Source organism: Erithacus rubecula (genome assembly GCF_903797595.1).
Source record: "Erithacus rubecula genome assembly, chromosome: 3".
NCBI lineage: Eukaryota > Metazoa > Chordata > Aves > Passeriformes > Muscicapidae > Erithacus > Erithacus rubecula.
The window spans coordinates 18,179,309-18,201,896 of NC_136689.1; the positions used below are offsets into that span (position 1 = coordinate 18,179,309).

General features: G+C 36.0%; 1 protein-coding gene across 1 annotated transcript in view; it reads left to right on the forward strand.

The window, feature by feature from the left end:
* Positions 1–22,030, forward strand: part of LOC306800660 (LIM zinc-binding domain-containing Nebulette-like) — a 248,841-nt gene extending 226,811 nt beyond the window's left edge. Inside the window, 2 exon segments of the mRNA XM_079302909.1 lie at positions 11,442–11,557; positions 17,157–22,030. Coding sequence (XP_079159035.1) covers positions 11,442–11,557; positions 17,157–17,333 — 293 coding nt within the window. The 3' untranslated portion in view covers positions 17,334–22,030.
* Positions 22,031–22,588: the final 558 nt, after the last annotated feature.

The window sequence follows — 22,588 nt, forward strand, 5'->3', positions numbered from 1 at the left end:
CCTTCAAGTGTGTCAGCAGGCTGCCCTGCCACAGGAAGCTGAACACATCAAAATGATGCTCTCTGTCTACTCTTGGTACCTCTTGGTGAGGGTCACACTGTCACTTCTCTTAGCCACCAGACTCTTACAACTGTTTCTGACTTTTCTGTATTGCAGACCTGATGGTACTTTGGTTTTCCTTCTTTAACATGCCCGCCCCAGCAGGTTTGCCAACCTGAAATCTAATGTGTGGCAAAAGTCTTCCATTCAACAGTATTTTAGTAAAAGTGTTCTTCCATCTTGGCAATCAGGTGGTTTTCTGTTCTTAAGTGTATAGTGTACTACAAATTCTTGCAGTCAAATAATAAATAAGCCACAAACTTCTGTGACAGTTTTGAACTTAACTAACTAGTTCTCTTGTATGTTATACAGACAGAAGTGCATGTGTATGTTTGTAATCTCTCTGGTGCCACAAATTATTTGGCATGAAGAGTTTTCTTTGTTAGATAGCTTGCTCTCCTGAACCAGTGAACTCTAGTCTTCCATTCTCAAATAACTTTTTACAGAAATTATATGGTTTCCTTTTGAAAGGTTTGCTGTAACCACATTGTATCCCAAAAGGATATGGTTTTTCAGGCAGCAAGACAAGAGCTCTCTCCCTTTTGAAAATTGTGTCTTTCACTTGAAGGAGTTATTTTTTTGCTGTTTCAGCTTCTGCCTCCTGTTTTGTAGTGACTCCTAACATTCAAAGGGCATTTTTTCCCAATTTAAAATAATGTCAGTATAGTTTGAGGAGTTCTTGAATACAGTGGGAAGCTTCCTGATGTTAAAAACCTCAGCTCTATATTTGAGAAAAGAATGAAAAGTAAAGGCAAAGTTAGTCATAAGAGTTTAGGTTTCAGTTAGAAACAGGTTATGTTCCCTAAACATGTGCTAATTTCTATGTGTTTACATGATTAGAGGATTTCTGACTGCTTAATATATAATTTTGTATCTGAATAATCCACTTCAGCCTTTTAAGCCATGTAAGTATAGGAATACAGAAAGGCAATGGGACTACCTTTGTTCACTGTCTTGTGCATTATCAGTTTTCTGTCCTACTCTGGGCTATTGGACTTTTAGTGGCCTCTGGTTAGTGCTTTGTTAATGCAGAACATGAGAGAAATTAATCCAGAAAATTGCATTTCATTCTTTTACACCACAAAGAGGTATTAACTATCTGTAAAACCTGATTTTTTAACATAAAACTTGAAAATTCATATAGTACTTTAAGTGATTGCTTAGTTAAATTTTGATTAAGGTCTGGTTTAGGGTGCTGAGAATAAATCTAAATATTCCATGCTGGTTGTAATACATTAAGATATAAATAATTGATTCATCTGAAAACACATTTTCATTCAGTGTGTGTTCACTTAGGATGAGTTAATGTTCCAGGGAGAGCTTTACATTTCATACTTCCAAAATATTTTTGCTTAGATTCTTTATGCTTGTTTTTGATTCCCATGCTTCTCTCCTTCACCCTTGGCATCTGGCAGCATCCAAAGACAATCCCCACACATCCAGGTGGAGGAGAATCTAAAAGAGATCCCATTTTAAATTTCTCTAGTGTAGCAGCAGTTCAGGGGATCCTCTGTTTTTTCTGCCAGCTGCTTGAGTCTGATGTTCCTTTTTCCATTAAACACTTGGTGAGCAGAAAGTGGAAAGGAAGTTCCCCTGTGAATCAGCAGTTGGAAGTGTTAATGGCTCCCTTGGCAAGGAGTTGTTTCAGTTGTTCAGTGTGGTCCCCTAGAGCAGGTTTTGATACACTTCAGAGAATTTTATATCCAGTAGACAATAAATATAATTAGTAAAATTGTGTGCAGTGACATACATGATCCTGGTTAATGCTATCCTTCCACCATTATTCAGATTGGTTATACCCACTATGCAAATAAATCAGTGCACAGAAATCAAAGCACAGCTTCTGTGATAAGAACTTGCAGGCTTCTCTCTAATGCACAAGAACACCAGTTCAGTAAATGTAAGAGAATTTGAATTATAACTGTAGGCATGTGGGTAATGTAACATGTTAATTTACTTCATTTTACTAAGTCCTTACTTTTGTGAGGAAGCCTAGAGCAAAGCTCTTCACAATTTAAGAAGGAATTGCAGCTTCCTGTGGTACACCGTGGTCTCACTAGGACTGAGGATGCCTTGGGCTGGCTTTAAGACATTTTGTGCCTTTATGAATAAAATAATGTGGTTTGGTGTGAGAAGAGAGAAAAGGCAGATTGTATTGTTGTCTCAGATGAGACCTAAGCTGCAGCTTAGGTCAAATATCAGGCATAAAAGTCAGGTGTCAGTGAGGTTTGTTGGTAACACCAAATCCTGTCTTCAGTTCATATTCTGGGCAGGATGCTGTGATTTGGTTGTTCCAGGCTCAGAACCAGTGAGGGAATGGGGAGTATGAGTGTTGGGCCATGGCAGCTGCTAATAGTCACACAGGCTGAACACTTTGGGCTGCCACTGGAGAAAATGCCAAACTAATATTAGTAGTGGTGTCTGAATTAAAGAATCTTTTATAATTGCACTGCTAGAACAACTCATATGACACAATATAATCTATACAGTCTCTGTTAGTAATTCTTTTTTGCTCAGGTTGCAGTAGAGTATTAATGCATTTAATTTGCATTTGTAAAGAAATTGAGTGAATTAAACATCTAGAAAAGATTTGCAGTTGAATATCAAACCAGAATTTTTTGTCAGTACATTTAACTGGTTTAGAATATTCTGTGTTCATCATAATAACCCCAAAATTATGCTTTTGGATTCAAAACCTGGAACAAATAGGACTTCAGTTTTAGGATTAGAAGCCAAATAGTTTAAGCAGTTTTTTCTTTTGTAGTGCTGTAGGAAAAATTTGTCAGTGGAAGCTGGAAGGGGGATAAATGGTTTATATTTTAGGTGAAATAAATTTTAAGTGAAGTAGATGGTTGTAGCTGGCCATAAAGTCCTAAATGTGAGATATAGAATTTATGCAATTTTTAAAATCCCCAAAACAACTGTTCAAAGAAGCTGAATGATAATATAGTAATATAAAAATATAATTCATTCTAAATTGTAATTTTGTACTTTGTTCACTTTCATTTTATTCTGTTTTTTTGCAAAACTGACAAAAACATGGATATGAATAAATACTACAAACAGACTTTTCCTAAATTTTTAAAGGCTGATAATGCTTTGAGATATTTTACTGAACGCTTTGAAATATTTACTGCATTTCCTGGGAGATCATTTAACACTCTATTTTATAATAAACACCTCTACTTTAATTTGAAAAAGCTTTTTTTGAAGGGGCTAGTATGGAATTACATCTACCAAATCAATTCTTTTGAGTGTTTATGGTCTTGCAGTCCAAAATGGCCATTCCAAAAGCAGTCTGGGGAAGCTGATGTCATTTTCAGAACATTAAAATTGTCTGTTGTGCCAGAACATGACTGGTTTTTGCTTTTTGCAAGCTATGAGGCTGCCACTTACCACCTCACTGCTCGAGTCAGACCCAGGCAGGGACTCTGAGTTGTTTGAGATTTGGCTTCTTTTCCTCTCTGTTGCCAGAGCACCAAATTATGTGTAGTTAATACTTTACAGCTCTGTGGTGCTTTACTATGACAGTAAAGTGTTAATGATCAGGAAAGCTTTTGAGCTATTACTCAGTATTCTCCAATTCCTGCACCTCAATAAAAGTGATGCTCCAAGCAGTATATCCACAACCACTTTCTGGCCAAAATATTCCATGTTATTGTCTTTTAATGATGAGGATGGATGTTCTGTTGACTGTCCTCTTTTTAATGTTGACTGCAAAAAATAGGACAACCTGAATTTCTTTCATTTTTCTCTAGACTGATATTTGATAATATCACTTGAAGACAAGGCTTCTGCAGACTGTGCTAGCCTGGGCTTTTCTAAAATATATTGCTGTTTTGCAGTTACTGTGAAGAGAAATGAAAGCCATACTCCTTTTATTTTTAAGGAAAAAATTGTTCATGAGAGACTGACTTTTGAAATACTGAGATTTAGAACCCTTAGAGACACCAGAATGGACCTTGGAAAATAATTTGCCATGAAAAATAATATAATGGAATTGATGGATCCACCATTCCTCAGAATGTGAAGAATTAAGGTCTGAATCACCAGACACATAGACCATGATGAACTAGAGAGAGTTTGCCAACTGTTCTTCCACTCTCCTAGCTTGTATTTATCAAATTCCCACTTCATCTGCTATTTCATTTATGATGGATTTATAGAACAAAGACCAATGTAACTATTATTAGTGATATTGCTTGCTCATACAAATTAAGAACTTTGTAAATGTGAGATAGTCCCAGCCTTAAATGAAACCTCAAATAAAACACAGGATTCCAGTGTCACATGAGCATACTTCACATTCTTTTTATTGTTCCTTTCAAAATGTCTCAGTTTTCTCTGACATATCCTCAGCTATGTGAGATCTTCTGGTGCAATTTCGTTCTGAATCAAAGTTTAATTGCTTATGTTGAAATTGCTTTCAAAAGTTATAATTGCATGATTCTGCATTTCCCATAATAATCTACTTCAGCTTACATGGTGGATACAATATAGTTAGTCTTAATTATTGCTGGCTGATAAAATGATGTTCTAAAATAATGATCCTTTAAGCAATCTTTATCTCATTGTGACACTAATGAAGTTTAGTTTAAAATGCATTGTTTTATAAACTGTAGTGTGTCAGTAAGTAGTCATGAGAGTAGAGACATTTTGATTTTTTTGCATCATGAATAATTAATGGTATTTTAAACAGATTTAAATTTAAATTTTTAATTTAAAAGATCAGTAATTTTGTTGGCCTCCTCTCCATCATTTTTTGAAGTATTTGAAGACTGCACAGTTTATTTCTTGTATCTTTAGAATTTAGGTTATGGAAACTTCCTAAGCTCTAACATTCTGAATTTGCCACTGAATCCAAGTAGTTCAGAGCTTCAGTTCTAATGAGGTCAGTGAGCATGGCAGATATTTATTAACACCCTCTGTGAATTAGGCCATACTTTCAGGTTGTTACTTGAACAACCTAATTATATCTGGGTTTGATATTCCAATTTACTAACTATTACTGACTCCTGTAATGGATAGCATGCAGACAAGCTGCTGCTTCTGACAGAGCAACTGAGAGCAGCCAGCCTGGTAGCTCAGACATCCATGAAAGCAGGCTGACCAGTAAAGGGCAAGGAAAAGAGGGGAAAAAAACAAAAGAAATGAAGAGAAAGTTACTTTTGCAAGAAAAAATGCCAAGATGCCTTACCATGCTGTTTTCTGCTGTTCTAAAAACAGCATTTTTCTGTATCAGGTCTCACCATCTCCAGTCTTCAGGTTAGTGCTTTTTATATTGATTACAAAGTCTGAACTATTCCCAGTCAATTTGACTGTGCTGTGCTACTCTTTCTAATTAGAAAAATCTTGTGTAAAAGATAAGAGTCTTAACCACTTTAAAGTCTGTTTTTAAATTTTCTAACATATTTGAAAAGTTAATGCTTAGTAATACAACTTTTTAAATGGCTGGGAATTTTTCAACGTCCATCAGAAGATAGTAGTTTAAAAAGGAAGTTTTTATGTAGGAATGGGTTTCATGTGACTAATGTCTCAACACCAAAACAACCATATTTTTCAGTTTGAGATTTTTAAGGTTGAAGCTTGACATTTTTAAAAGAAAGAATCCAGCTTTGTTTTGAAATATATTTAATTTAGAAGAGCCACAAAAACTGTAATAATGATTGAAAACTATAGATATTTTGATATAATTGGCAGAAAAAAGAAAAGTTCCTTTACCCAATTTTTAGCATTTCTTTTTGCATGAACCTTTGGTATTTTGTTTAAAATTTTCCTCCCATTTGGGGACTGGAGAATTCTTTACAATCAGTTCTGCACTGCGAAATTATTACTGAGGTTTTTTGTAGCTTTGTATCTGCCTCACATTCCTGTACTCTTCTCTTTGTTTTCTCTACTTCTGTGACTGCTTTTTTACTGTATTCTTCAGAGACCATCTCCTTTCTCAGTACCATGGGATTGCTGCAGAATTCTGTACCTCATATCAACCTCTTTGGGCAATCCTTGCAAAGTCATTAAAGTATTTTTAAGTTCTCTCATACTTGTTTTTACAGTCAAGTAAACAGCTCTTGCTGGCTTCATTAGGTTTACTATTTTCTAAACTTCCACTATGACTTTTTACAAATATTATGGAGACCTAGGATGCAATAAGTTTGCAAATAGCTGAGCAGTCAAGTTACTTTTCTGCTCTTTATGCCTCTTTAACACTGTACCCTCATCACACCTAACTTGCCTTACTTGTTAGCCTGTGATATGGGCTTTCTTTAAATCTCTTACTAAATTCTTGGCTAACAACAATTATGTTCAATTTATCCTGCTGTTTATGCTTGAGCAGGATGTGAACTTCTGCAGAATTAATGTGTTAACCTCCCTCAAATCTCTCCTTAAAACTGTTTCTCAATTTGCTTGTATGATTAATGCAGTTCTGGGCTGAGTTCGTCTCAAGAGCATGGGAAATAAAGAGGAGAATTTAGAGGGTTTGTGGTTGCTCAAAGAGATTTATTAAAATCTGCATCCCAAAATAAAAATTGACAGGACAAGACCTGAAGAAACCAAACCTAACTGAAAATTTGACCCCGATTTTAAATGAGGACAGACTTTATTATTTCTAGAGGCTTCCTCAAGAAAAGCATTCACTTTAAATATTTCAGTGATGGTGTGCAGCAGCAAATATCTGGGGAAATTGATAGAAAACAACAACAAAAAAAATTTACCTACCCAGAGTTTTTAATCAAAGTAACCTCTTTAACACTTTCTGGAGAAGGCTTTAAAAGTGTGATTGCATCACTCTGACCATGTCTACTGTTGCCTGGGACATAGATGGGGATTTCTAAGGGAAGAGCAAAAAAAGGAAGGAACAGAAAACCATGGGGAAGGCTTTCCAAAGAAAGTCTGTGAAACCCGTGGCAAAGGGAGTGACCTGAGGAAAATACAGCAGCAGCAAGGCAAAAAGAGGGGAAGGGCTTCCATATATGTGGATTATGATTCCCATGAGCAGCTTGATCTGTTTTGGGTGAGCTAGTTATAATGACAGTAACACAGAGATGTATGATGATGCTGTGTGCTGGCTCTTTTGTGATGCTCAGAAATCCTACAGCTTTTTACCTAATGTATTGCAAACACTAAAATTAAGCACATAGTAATCCAAATCTTTATTTTTACTTTGTGTTATTTCATGTTATGATTACAAAATGTTGCAATATTTTCTGTGAGTTGTCTGAAGTTTTAGGAGTCAAACTGTGATTTGACATATTATCAGAATAGGAAGGATCCTATTAAATCCTTAAAAGTGTATAATGTGTGTGAGAGTAAATGGAGTGGTTATTTTACATGTGGTTCAGTAATTGGCATGTGTTGCAGTAAATGGCAAAAAGTGCAATACTTACCACTGAGGATATATTGTTTTACCATGGATTATCAAGGTTTTGCTGTACTAAAGAATGGGGGAATTTAAGTATGGTATTGATAAAATGTGTCTCAGAATCTAACCTTTAGCTGATTTTTCTTTTTAGCATAACATTTCTTTTTAAGCTCACAGTTATGCAATCCTTTCAAGGATTCCTTTCCTGTTTCCACAGTTTGACCTTTTTCTTTCCCAGTTCTACAGGACATACTCTGCAGACCCCATTATCTGCAGCAGCAAGTTGATTCTCTCTATCATTCTTTCAACTGCTTCTTTTTATTTGGTGGCTTCCTCCCTGTTTGTCTTATATAATGTTCATTCATTTTTCTTGCTCTTTTCTCTGGGGAAGCATATAAGGATATAGTAAGAGATATATGATAAATTTCTTCAAGTTGATCATTTAAAATGAATATCTGGCTTTTTTGGTAAGTGGAACAAGAAAATAAAAAAGAAGTAAGTTTTGATAAATCAGAATGCATCTGGTAAAGTCTTAATGCAAGAAAAAAAATCCACCTGTACTTTTGGGAGCAATGGTCAGCCCTCAGCTCCATCATCAATAAATCTGGCTCCAGTAAAATGAATTTCATGTTCCACCACTGTATTTTATTGTTCCCTTAGGTTAGCTAAAACCATTGCTTTTGCTGCTGCTGCAATCGATGTTATAGAACTTTATACTTCAGACTGAGCCAAAAGATTGCAGTTAACTATGTGTGATGATGATGAAAAAAAGTCAAACTCTTTCTCTGTGTCATTTAATCTCACCTTGAATTATATCTATGTCACCAGAAACACAGCTCAGACATTGTCTCTTCACTATTCTGCTTATTTATATGATTCTCAAATAGTCTTCCAAATAGACAACCATATGAAAGTTTCTTCAGTATTTTTTGTTGAAAGTTGTTAGAAAATGATTGAAGTTTTTTACAGAATACTATAGTATTCTTGTATTGGAAAATAACCCCAGCCCACATGGAATTACTCAATCAATTGTCTTCAACACTAGTATATGCTGATATTTATGCTCACATATATGATACCTTAATAAATGATAAAAATATAATTAGCAAAGCTAATTCTTCTTTTTGTTTGTATAAAGTCTTTTTCTAATACTACAATTTTTGTCACTTCCCAAAATTTCTCATGCTTTGGAAGAAATTTTGTGGAGTTATATTTTCCATCATTGCAGGTAAAGTAGCAAACAGTTTTGTTGAGACAGTTTGACAGAATTCTCTCAGCTTGTGTAAGACTGATTGCTAAAGAGGAAGGCATATTTGAGACCTGCAGCTGTCACTTGTCACAGAGGCAGGAGCTGTGGGCTATCCCCCCAAAACAGGCCAGTTGACTTGGAGGTACAATGAAGCTGACCATCAATAGGCTTGCTGCCTTAGGCTAAGGGATGATTGATAGGAAATGAGAAAGATCTCTTTTGGGGAGAAGGAATCCAGAAGAAAAGGTTCCTACCAGCCTCTGCTTCTCTTGGGAAGAAGAAAGGGGCTCTCAGGGTGTCTGACCCTGCCAGGGAGCAGGGAAAAGCTCCCAGTCTTTTGCTGCTGCAGTGCAGGCTGGCTGGGCAGTGGCCAGTGCTGGCTGAAGGTACTCCTGCTAAGCTAAGGGGTTCAAGCTCTGCTTAGTTTTCAATACATAGAGGTAATTTGCTGCTGGTGTGAGGAGGTGAGACTTTGTTGGCTTTGACAAACTGGCCTACATTCATGCTGGTGGTGAATTAGACAAAATATATTCATTCCAGCTTGATCGCAGAACCTTTGATTAAATTATGTTTTTTTTCTATTTTCTCATGAAGAGACACATCTGCTCATGTGGAAATAGCTTGTAACAACATTGAAACATAAATTATTTGATGAACTACTTAGGACTATTCACTTAATGCATGATAATCCTGTGAGCATCTTAATGAGAGGCAATTCTCTGATGATTGAACTGCTTTAAAATGTCTTTCTACTTATATGTCATTAAAATGAACTTGGCCCTTCTAAAACATCCATTATTCATCATGTTCCAATGTTGCATCTGACTGCATATCACTTTAATTTCCCTCATTTAACAAAACAATCTATTCATTACAATAGTTTAAGCATGTTTTCTAAATCAGAAAAGCCCTAGTTAATATATAGCATTAGTTATCTTTACAAGTATAGTAAAACAAAGTGTTGCATCCCAAATTGTAATTACACACTTAGTGCATTTGAATATGCTGACTAAAACTAAATGGAAGTTTTAAGAGGAGCCTTTGTTGAAATCAATGATTTTGTTAGCTGAAGAAACAGGATTGGAAAACAACTTGCTGAAAGCACAAGGTTGGCTTTTCTTTCTGAAATAATTGAGCAAAAATTGTCTCAATAATCCCTTTTTTTTCACATGCATTTCTTGTCCTGGCAACTCAAGAAGTAGAGAATTATGGAGTAATATTAGCACAAATATGAATGCTTATCATAAATATATATTTTTAATGGGTCTTCCTGCTTTTCACATATATTTTTTCATTTTACAAGTCCTGGATCCTTTCACACATTGAGAATCCCATTAAATCTTACATTAGATTTGCTCCTTCTTGAATCTATGTGTGATGGCTGCTGCAGAAGGAGTTCTTACTTCTCAACCAGCTCAAGAGATCTATCCCAGGAAGTGCTGAGTGTCTCCATGTTTGAAGATTTTTTTAATCATGTGCTGCATAAGCTCCATCTCCTTTAACCAAAAGACAGCTTTTGGAAGAGGAGGTAGACTATCAGCTAAATAGACCACTTGGAAAATATCAGCAGAAATACATTTGGTTTTCAGTGTAGATAAATTAATTCCCAGTTGAGCTAGTAAAATTCTGGCAAATAACAGTGGAGATGAGCTAATAACCTCCATAATTCCAGAAATCTTTATTTTCAGAGAGCATGAGTATTGTAAAATTTGTACAAATATGTGGGGACTAAACTTTAATATTTTTATTTTGAAAACCACTTCAGTATTTTTAGTTTTGCATTTAAAATACTTTTTGGCCTTGATAGAATAGTAGTCACATGCTGGGCTTATTCCTCACAGTTTTTTGATCAACCATGTTTTTAACACATTCTATTTCAGTGTGTTGCCAAAGTAAGATGTTTGGGCAGATGTGGGATGTTTATGAATACTTTTCTAGTAATCAGTAGAGTTAGGGATCCCTGTTGATTTTATTAATGTTTTCAGCAGTTCTTGGTGCAATAGAAGTTAATAATTATTGATTAGCCTACAGAATTGTTAAAATGTGAATAAAATATGTATTAAGGAAATAGAGGAATTATATGGTAAGTGGAAAATACTGAATAAAGTGGACTTCAAAATATATAAGTAGCATTGATCTCTGTGTGTTGGACTAAAAATGTTGATGGAATCAAAATAAACTTGGAATCAAAAGAAACTTGACTGTAGGGTCACTTTTTAAAATTGCCTCTTCCTGTGAATCACAGTCTTTCTTTATTCATAGCCCAGTAAACAGGAATTAAGCCCAGTAAGTTTGGAATGAATTAAGAATTAATTACAGTGAAATTCTAGTGAACTATCTCAAAACAGTATTAGCTTTTTTTTCATCATTTATTCCTTAAAGATGGCAGTTTATGGGACATATATGTAGTGCTTCAGCTATCTCAGTATCAAAATTGAGTTAGTGGTGTCTCAAGCTTTCCTAAACCTTTTAATGATTAAACTTCTAAGGGTACATTAAACTTTTCCTTCCAACTAACCATGATAGTGTTTGTGGGTATACTGCTATAGCTTTGGCTACATTTGTGTGTAAATCAACCTTTAAAAAGCCTTATGTTCTTTATGGAAATGACTCTGAACTGTTTCGTATGGAGGAATTACTATCAACAGTGTAAATAGTCTACAGTTTCTATAAATTGTTAGATAAGGACTGTTTTAAAATGTTAATTAATGTGTGTGTATTTTTTCAATGCAGCCCCTGTTCTCCCTGGGGCATATCAACAAAGCCAGACTCAAGGATATGGATACATGCACCAGACCAGTATGTCATCCATGAGGTCCATGCATTCACAGCCTCATTCAGCAAGTCTGGTGAGTATTGAATTTAAAGGAGAATTTTGTTTCGTAAGCACCACCATCAGCTATTGTGAAATCTCTTAAATATGACTGGATTGAAGCCCTAGAGTTCTATAGTTGACTTAATTTGACTGTCTTTATCATAAATGTAACTGGTAGTCCTCATGTATAAAAAAGATTTAAGTGACTATGGGCAGTGGAAAGAACTTTTTTCGTATCAAAATACATTTACAAAATAAAAAGGTATGGTATTCAGAGAGCAGAGAAATAACTGAATTCTTTACCTACTTAAAACAAATAGATGCTTGGACTGTGTTTCACAGGCTGAATTTTGATGTTATGCTCTGTGATGAATTCATGCTCCTAGCACTGGATGAAAACCAGTGATCTCTTAAGATCCCCCTGTTGGTTTAAATTAGTTTCAATTTTTTTGGCTTGCTGATTTTGTGCTAGCAGGCTTTGTGCCTACCTGTATTACTTCTGCTTGGCAGAGATGGTTCTGACTCCAGGTTGCTGTGCCCTTTCTAGTTCCACACAACACTTGTGCCCTGACCCGTGTGTGACCCAAACTGAGTTACACTGGTGGGCAACTGAGAAGGTTGTCATGAAACCATGGCCACCTTGTGAAGTTCCTAACTGTGGTGGATGAGAATGTAAGGCTGGAGTGAATATTTCATTTTCAAAGTAACTGGTCATGGAAGGAGAGCTGAATGGTACTCAGCTGGATTTTTAGGAAATTAAGCTTTTTTTAAACTCCCTATATAAAATTTCAGCTTTAATGGTTATCATACTTTTTAAATCATATCACTGCCTAGAGATTTCCTAGTTTAGATCCAGCCACCCTTTTACCTTAAAAATATTGTCATTTTGAATTTTAAACTATTTTGAATAGATATATATTTATTACCTCTGTCACCTTTTCTAGAGATGAATAAATATTTAATTATGAACCAAACTTAGAGCTTGCTGAGCTGGAAAAAAACCTGTTTTCAAGATCAGATAGAACTTGTATTTTTTTGTAAAACTGAAGCTCCATGACATTTTATATTGTAAAGGTCATGACTTTCTGTGTGGTGTGAGTACTTTCAGACTTGCCAGATTTTCAGCTGTCTGGGGCTGAGGGGGCTAACTTGCTGCAAAGCCAGGAATCCAGATACCTGCATCACTGAGTGAGTGAATAACCTGAGAAACTCTTAGGACACCTGCAGGACAGCTGCGAGACAGCTGATAGTGGAATCAGCCATTAATTTCCAAGGATATTACAAGGCATTTTGAGAGCTGGCTGCTTTCCAAAAGAGACAAAATCCAAAATCTGGGAGACCTGGAAGCCTGGGCTTTGCCAGCAGATTTGCTAGTCATTGGGGAGCACAGCAAACAGCCCTCAAATCCAGCAGACAGAAAATGAAGATGCCTGAAAATCTCAAAATTCACTTACAGGCTTTGCAGCTTTGCAGGCAGAGATGACTATTTCCCAATACCTCTGTGTCCCAGTGACTTACCTGACAGGCTGCTGAAACTGTGTCATTTCAGTCATCTTGACAATCATCATTTGCCTCTTATTCCAGAATTGGGAATGTGAAGGTAATAGGAAAAGGAAGGGAGTGATGTTTAAGGGTTTTAAAAAATAGAAGATTGACTTTATTTCAACAGATTTCTTTTCCCTGTTGTGAAACTGTTTTCACTTGACATCTATATAAGTGATAATATTTTGTCATGGGAAAAAAAAAATTAAAACAGCAAGTATCATGATTCAAACTGATTTTGCTGTTGTTAAGAACTGAGTGGATTTCCCTTTAGGAAAAAATTCCAAGCATTTCCAGAGAGAGGAAATCAAGGACTGCTGGCCTGGTGCTGACTGCTAGCTTGGCAGTCTGGTGAGGAAGACAGAGTGTGGTCCTACCACCCTGGGGTGATGATTCTGCTCCAAAAGAGGCATCTCAGATGCAGTTAGAAACCTGCCAGGCTCCCTCGTCTTCCCATCTTAAGACCAGAATATTTTCATTAGCCTGTGCCGCTTATCCAGGTGCATTGGACATGTTGCACTGAGTACTGGGACAGCATGGAGTGATCTCTGAATGTGCTGGGGGAAGGCCCTGTCTGGGGATGTGTTCAAATGTAGCAGTTTGCACAGACTGAAGGTTGATGAAAGTCTTAAAATGAGGTGTGGACATGCTGTAGGAGATCTGATATACTTACACAACATTTAGATTTGTTGCTTTCAGCTGCCTCTTCTGGGCTTGGAGCATTGCTGCCAGAGGTCCAGTGTTGACTGGCTGATAACAGAGGGGGGAAAAGATGAGGAGAAAATTCCAGGGGAAGGAGTAAAGAAATCCTAGAATAGTGACTTCAAAGCCTGAGCAGTTTTTGAGGCTTAACTTAAAGCAATGAAGGTGATAAAGTCATTCATCAGTGCCTGAGTTTTGCCAGGACATCTCTAGGACAAAATTGATTAAGATCCCATGGGTTATATCAGGGTGGAGATGCTTGCAGAGTTGGCTGCTGTAGACATTTACTCCTTTCAACTGAGTTGTTGTATTGTAATCAAATCTGTCCCCAAAATGAAGAAGTTCATTTTATAATCATGTTCACTGGTCTCCTATAATGAGAAACAGAATTTTTCTAATTTCTAAATTTTCAAAATCTGGTTTATTTAATTTTGAGCTCTGTTTTGTACTAAGCATGATCCTAACACAATCTTTAGATAGGTTTTTTTTTTTTTTTCCCTAGATAAATTGTATTATTTTTTCATTCTTATCTTTTCCTTGCTTTCTGTGAGCAGTTCTGCATGATGGGGTGAATTAAATTGTTGCTCAGGGTACAAAGTGTTTTCTAACAGAGAGCCCTGAAAGTTGTTTTCCTCTTTGGAAAATAATGGGATGTTCACACACTGATATCCAAGAGTGGTAGGAAAATAAAACCTGAGTTGCAGGTGGAAATACACACCTGTCAGCCCAGGATTGGCTGGGGAGCTGAGAATATAGTAGATGGATTTCAGTTCTTCATATGGACAAGACTTAGTGCTCTGTCTCAGCTGTGGGTGTGAGACAGACCTTTGAGGAGGCAGGAGATGAGTTTGGACTCTATCACAGAACTTCAAATTTACACCCTCTTGTAACTTAGTACCCACTAAACTCACCACTGACAGAGGAATAATTCACTGAAATGCATTTTAAAAATCCCTGCTTTGAGTCCTTTAGGCATTGTAATTCTAGATTATATAGCCCAGACTACACTCTGCAGTGATAATTGGGCATTAAATGCTAACAGGATTATTATGGAGATTCCTCCTGACAGCCATTTAGCACCTAATTAGGTGTTAAGGCCATAAATTTGGGATTCTCAGCAGCATTTAGGGCTCTAATAAATTCTTCTAAAGTTAGAGATTGTGGGTTTATCTTCACAACTGTGCACCACAGTGATGTAGTCAAGCTCCCTTTCAGGAAACAGCAAGTCCTTTGCCATGGTGCTCTGAGGAAGAGTGAGCATCCTTTTGAATGAGCTAAACCTCTCTATTTTTCCAGTTTTATATTATTTTAATAAAACATTTCTCTCTTCACCAATCTTTTCCCATTTAAGGGAGACCTATGAGCATGGCTCTAGGCAAAATCCATTTACTGCCTTATACCAGATATAGAGTTGCTATCAATTTTCTTAAATGGACCTTCTTCTGAAATAAATTGTTTAAAGGGATAACTGCTGCTGAGTTTGTTGTAATAGCATATATTTGGAGTTAGTTTCAAGGCTCAGCAGTGAGATCAGTTGAAATAGTTGGAAAAAATAAGATTCTGAAAGGCAGAGAGCTTTTTGGTGGCTATAGTTGTCTACTTTATGAATATTTAAGGAATTTTTGGTGATGATAGATCCCAAGCAATTACTATTTAACCACTAGGAAAGCACATACCTCTGGTTGAAAACTGCTCTTGGTCACAGCCTGTAGGTTAGCAAACCACAAGACATAGCAGAGAAAAATAATATAGCACAAGACTCAAATGCATTTCAGAGTAGACTTGGCAGGAAAGGTAATCTCCAATGGTCTCCAGTGTTTAAACAATAGCTAATTTCTCTGTCCTCTTTAATTTGCACTACCAATGATAAAGGTAGACCCAAGATTAAATGTATATTTCTAGCATGGGAAGAGTAATGAGTTGCCCTGTAGAGTTTGGATTCAATAATTCCACATTTCCAAATGGCCTGCTCACTCCATGTGGAGCAATCTCTCCTTTTAAAAAAATAGTTTCATTAAAAACAGTCAAGCCCCCATAGATATGATATGAATAAAAACCTAAAACTAATCCAGAGCTGTTTTGTTGAGCAGAGAAGTTTACTATCTTTTAAAAGGCTCAGATAGTAGTGTTAGGCTCACACATTGACTGATTTTACCTTTTTTTATTGTCTTTAAATTATCGTACCAGAAAAATTCAGCTACATGTGGTAGCATAGCAAAAATTACTGTGCTATAAACTGTAACTTCTTCCTGTGTATCCATAAGAAGGAGCTAGGCTTAGCATGGAGATAAACACAAGGTTCAAAAGAGGCTCCTTGCCTTTCTTTATTTCATGGTGGTCCCAGGGCAAAAGAGGAAGAGGATCTCAGATCTTGGCTTTTTCTAGGAAAGGGTCAGGGAGGGGATTTTGGCTCTCTGCCAATAGGATAGGGACAGGAGGGAAGAGGTAAGACCTTCCTTATACCTCTGGTATCAGATTACAACATTACTGGAAGGGAAATTGGATATTATCAGTGATGCTTGAACTGCTTTTGACTTCTGTCAAGAGCCAGGGTAAAGAAAAGAAAGTACTCTTGGGAATTTTAAAATGAGCTAGTTTTATTCTGCTGCTAAGATATAAGGGGAGACTGTTCTCTCTGAGTTTGAAAATCCATTTTGAATTAATTAATTAAATAATGGTGTTTTATTGGTTATGAGTGAAAATAAATACTCTGTTTAGGAAAAATAGGGAAGAACAGCTGAAATTTTGTCTTACAGTGGGCAGGGTTGTGGAGAAATTTGTCTGATGATGGGACTTTATGTGCTAAATTTTGTCTGTGTAGGAAGATATAAGTGTTCGTGAAAATTATTTTATAGACTTTTAAAAATCTTGTTTTTCCTTTAGATAATGATGCATTCATAATTCTTAATTTGGGTAAAGTCCTAATGAAATGAAGGACATTCAGTGAGATGGAAAAGTTAATGGCCTGGATGAGGACTATGTTTCTTTTTGGAGTGAAGGCACAGGAGAAGCTGTTTGTAGATCATGCAAATAGGGAGCAGAAGCAGAGCTAGCCTGGCTGGATGTAATGAACTGTTACTAGTGAATTAATGAAAACAGAGTATTTCAATATGAGGTGAATGGCTTTACATCTGTTTGTTTGAAGCCATAAGACAATGTGAGTTAAGAAAATAATTATTTTGCTTCTCAGAACAAGGGCCTGCATTAACTATATTTGACAGGGTGTAGAAGGGATAGTGTTCCTTTTCAATGTGTAGCTCGTGATTTCTCTCTCTGCTTTGCTCCCTCTATTGTTTTTCCTTCTCTTCTTCTTTGTGCAAAGAGAAGGAATCGAGGAGTGTCAAGTTTAGACTTGAGATTTTACAGCCTTGTTTTCTTTCCTTCAACAGAGAACATACAGAGCTATGTATGACTACAGTGCTCAAGATGAAGATGAAGTTTCCTTCAGGGATGGTGATTATATCATCAATGTGCAACCAATTGATGATGGCTGGATGTATGGTACTGTTCAGAGAACTGGGAAAACAGGAATGCTTCCAGCAAATTATATTGAGTTTGTTAACTAATTTTTGTCTCTAGTCCTTTGAGCTTTATTATGATTTACTTAAAATCTAATCTTTTAGAAAAAAATCAGAAGAATCTTTTAAGAGTTCATGATTGTTACTTTATCACTGCTATAACAGTTTGCATTCTCACTCAGAATCCATTTTAGAGTCCTTCAGAGAAAAAACAAATAATCCACAAGAAGCTCAGAGATTTGAAAACAGCATTGCTTATAATAGTGCTCTCTCAAAATGAAAAACATATATGGAAGCCTGGTGCTGCCAGTCCTATAAAGACTTTGGTCAATTAACTGTAAAGGGATAATGCCTTTTCCTTACACCTCAAAGATACTACAACCATAAAATTGATTCACTTCTTATGGCACTCTGAAGTCACAGGAGGTTAACACACTGAGTTTGGACTCATCTTCAAATTATTAGGGAAACATTTAATGTTTAAGCAGTTAGCTTACTAATAAAACTTAATATGTTGAGTAGGCAATTGAGTCATATAAAATGAAGACAAGTGACATGCCAGTAAAAAACCGAAACAATAAAAACCCCTACTGCCCAGCAGCCTTACAGTAAATGTGTCTATTTTGACAGCAAAAATTCCTGACTCTTGCATATCCACATTCTCAGATTATCCATTTTTTTCTTATTTCCAAGTGATCTATTAACTTTGTTTCCATCATCCTAATCCATCAATTAGACCCAGGTCTGGATTCATGGTTCTTCAGAATCTTTTCCGCAGAAGATTCCTTGCAAAGACTATCTAAAATATAAAACCTGTCAACTCTTCTGTTTCCTTGTAATAATACTTAGCATTTAAATAGAAACTGTCATTAGGGCAACGTACAATCAGTGCTTCATGTTAGCTCCTTTGCCTTCACCTGTAGTGCTGTAAATAAACATCCCCGTGCAGTCACACAGAGCCTGCAGTCACCTCCTGTCCCCAGCACAGGAATTGCTTGATGGCTGCTTTGCTGATGAGCTGATGTCCCTCCCCTGCTGCAGAAACTCTTGTGCCTCCATCGAGCAGTGGAGGAGAGCTCTGGTTCCTCTAGTGCATTTCAGATCAGTGGCCTGTTGCTTCAGTTTGCTCCCAAATTCTTGGTGATTCAACAGTGGGTTGTACGCTTGCCAAATAATGAATGATGGAGAAGAATTATGTTTTCTTTTAGTGATTTAATCTTTCTCAACTGACATCGAAGGGAAAATGAACTAATCCAACGTACTCCATGCCATTATGTTTCAGTTTAGCCATCTGTTGAAAACAGTAAAAATATTCTGCTGACCAACCTTCACATGTGCTGTTTGGTGTCTGTTAACTTACACCAAAACTGAGAGATCCAGGTGTCAGTCTGTGAGGCTGGGAGAGGATCTAACAGCTGGTGACACTGGATCTGTAAGAGGAACTTTGCCAGCAGGCTTGGGTCACAGGCAACTTGTTTTTGCTTTGACTGGGTGCTGCATTCCCTCACAGGGAGAAATTGTGGAAGGCAAAAGAGTTAAAGAATCATGTGAGAAATTATTAATTTGGATGCAGAGATGTGCAAAGAAGAAAACGTTTTTCTGATAAAATCATTTGTGAAATTCAGCCATGTGCTAAGGAAGTTAACTTTGGAGTAGTTGGTCTGCACTGGCTTGCTTTCATTTCTAAAATCTTTAAAGTGGAATTATGTATAGAGCTTATAGACAATTTTGTATTTCCCATCTCACATAGTAGGCAACCCTGCAATAACTATTTAAAAAAATAAATAAGGAAGGAAGTATGGATTTGTTATGTCAACTGAAAGTTGTCAGTGCAAATACCTGCAAGTTCTATTTTTGCATACAGTTTTTGCATACAGTTTCCAAAGAATTGGGAAGCTTATGCAATTTTATTTTGGGTCTTGCTAACACAGGGATGACACCAGCTGCCAAACAGAATGGAATGACTTAATTAAAAAAAAAAGTCTATGACTGTGGAATTACCTGTGCTTTCTTGTCAGCAGCCTAATTTCAAGGCTAAAGCTGTCCAGGAGTCACTAACTTCAAAAAATGTATTTTAAAAGTAGAATTCCATGACTGTAAATATTTAATTTGTATAGTTGGCTGCTGGGATTTAAAATTCTTGCAAGTTTTGCATAAGGAGCTGCTCCTGCTGCAGAGTCTTTTGCATTACTGGTGACACCCACATAAAATCAGCAAGTCAAATGACTTTTTTAAAGGCTGATGTGGTATGCTGAGTTAGAAGCTCTGAAACAAGCAGTTTGCCTCTGTTGGTTTTCATCAGTGGCCATCAACAGCGAGGAGAGGAATCTCATCTTCTGCTGGCTGGCAAATTTTTCAGATGATGCCTGAGGCACAATTGGCTGTCACTTGCTGCTGTGCTGCTCTATTAGCTGTGTAATGCTGACAACAATAAAAACAAGGTGTCAGTTTGCTAACCAAATATGAATAAAATAGAAATATAGAGAAATCTGTATGACATCAAGTTGCAATTTTTAGCGACTTATAAAATGGAGAGTCTACACCTATAAATACACAATCATTCTTCTTAAATGAGGAGAGAGCTTACAGTGTTGAATATTTTATGTATAGAAGTAAATCAGAAAATGAGCATTTGGTGACATTAGAGAGCTATGTTATACTGAACAACAGAAATAAAATTTCCTTTATGAATTTTGAATATTCATTGGCCTGGCATAGCAGCTTGAGCAATTTGGAAAAAAATAAAAGGTCAAGAAAGCAAAACAGCATATGAATTGTACTTCTCTTGAGAATGGTATGTCAGCAGAATTATTAAGATCTAGTTTAAGTTGCTTATTCTTGTAGTCAATTTTTTGTCATATATGCTTAGAAATTCATATTTATATGGAATGGTTCCTGCTTTTTCATATAAAATAAACTTTAGTGTAATTTTGCAGCTTTTTTCTAAGCAATGCAATCAAAGGCCCAAAATTATTATAATGTAATTATAATTTTTTTTTAATAAGAACTAAAATTTGTAAGGCAGGGAGAGTAAGTCATGAACTACATTGTGCCAGCACACATTTTTCAAAGCATATGTTGGAGACTGTTAAATGCAGTGTGATGTAGGGGTGAAAAGATGCTACATGCTGTCTTGTTACCTTTAAAGTTTATATTAATTTTTAGCACAGCATGTTCCCCTCACTGTTCTTTTTTCCTGTAGTCAACATTTTTCTGGGGAAAGGAAAGGGCTTTTAAGGACTTGAATTTCTCAAGCTGTTCCAAAGTTCAGGTTGGAAGTCCACATGTTCCCATTTTAGAAACAAAGAATTCTGTAAAGAATGCTGTAATTCTTGCTAACATGAGTATAAATGTAGAAAACAATATAGAGCATATTCATGCATACATACAAGAACAAATGGGTGCCTTGCTTTTCACTACTCTTTCTTGCCTGGCTAATCTTCATTTTTTAAACAAAGCTACATACAGGTACTGCAGTTGTAATTTTTCATTATGGAACATTAGCATTTAGTCTTGATGAAACAGGGTTTTCTTGATTACATTTGACATACAATAAACTACTTCAGCAGATTGGGATTTGACAGAGAATCACCTCCCATGGATTATGTTTTTGACAAATGTGTCCCTGCCAAGGGTTTCTTGGGGATGTTGAGAACTCCAATACTTGGGAAAGGTAATAATTCTAGTTTTATTGTACAGTGACTGCATGTCATCTTGTATGATGAAAAAGAAATGACAAATACAGAGGCCTTTGGCAGAAGGTGGTACAGGGTATAAAATTACAGGTTTTTATTAAGTTGATTAATGCTCCATTTAAAACATAGAATATGCTTTAGTTAGTAAATGTTTAAATAATATACTGAAGCAGACAGAAGATGCTGTTGAAAGAAATCCTCCAAACTGATGTGCTGGCAAATGCAAAGTACTAGTGAGCTGTAGAAGATTAAATCATTTGCAATGCTTTAGTGATTTTCTCCAGCTTTATGCCATAGGAACCCCATCTCTCCTTTGGAAAGAAAACCTGAAAGCTCTCTTTCCTAAACTGCCTGCACTACAACAGTATATTCAAAGGAATTTCATATGCTTCTTGTGTCTGATAAATAGAATTTGCATATTGTACTTAAGTTGTAATCCAGTTGTTGTTGACATTTGTTTAATTATTATTATTTTAGGGGGGAAAATAAGCTATACTGTAGCATTTCAATTGTGTATTTAATATTACTATTAGAAATTGCTAGACCATTGGAAGACAGCAATGACTGTATTGACATTGATTAGCATGATGTGGAAAATCTCTCAGCTGTTGGTTTTTGCAGTGTGATATAAAAAAGCAAAAATGAACCGCTGTGCAGTTTGGCTTATGTTTGTTTTAAAGTGTGTAAAGTTTTAGTTATTTTGCAAAACTGTACTGTACTGGGGGTATACAGTTATGAAGGTAACAATTGTTTTTCAAAAGACAGGTGAACTTACTCTTGGATCATATGATGTATCATCTTAATTTGGCTTTTGTTATGCAGAAAGTTAACACCAGCTATTAAAATATATTTTAGTAGAAATGCTTTAATTCCTGTTTCTTCCTCTACACTGTGAATATTTAAGCTTTGGTGGACTAGAGCAACATCATGCTGCCCAAAGTACTAACCTATGCAACCTAGTTCACATTTTAGTTGATGTCACAGTGGATGTAACATAACAATTTATTTTGCATAACATTAAACTTCATTCAAATAAAATATTAAACCCAGGACTATGTATGTATTATATTCATAAACAACACTCTGTAAAGCACCATTCCCATTAGTATAAGTTCTCAAAGATGGATATTGCTTTAACTAAGGAAGCTTTGAGTTTTCAAACTTAAGTAGAATATTTAGCACTCTTCATCATGCTTGATCTCAGAAAATAGTTTCCTAAAACACTGTTTTATTTCAGACATGCCCTCTCCTTAAAAGGTTAATTTGCCTTTTTCAGTCTGCATTTGTAACCCTTCAACAGAACATCAAGTTACATTCCATGACCCTTGGTTTATTTAAATAAGAAAGTATAGTAAGTGAAGGAATCCACTGTTTTAATTGATACTGGTTTGCTTCTCTTTGAATGGCAATTTGATTAGGTGTGCTCTCAGTGCAGCACTAATAAAAAAGATTGCATTGCTGGCTTCTTTAAGACAATTTTATATACAAATGTCATCTTTATTCATTTACGCAAGTAAATTATTTTTAAAACATTGTATTGTAAGAAAGTTTAAGTTAAAATAAAATCCAAAAGTATTTTGGAACTGCTCTGCCTGTAGTTGAAAAAGA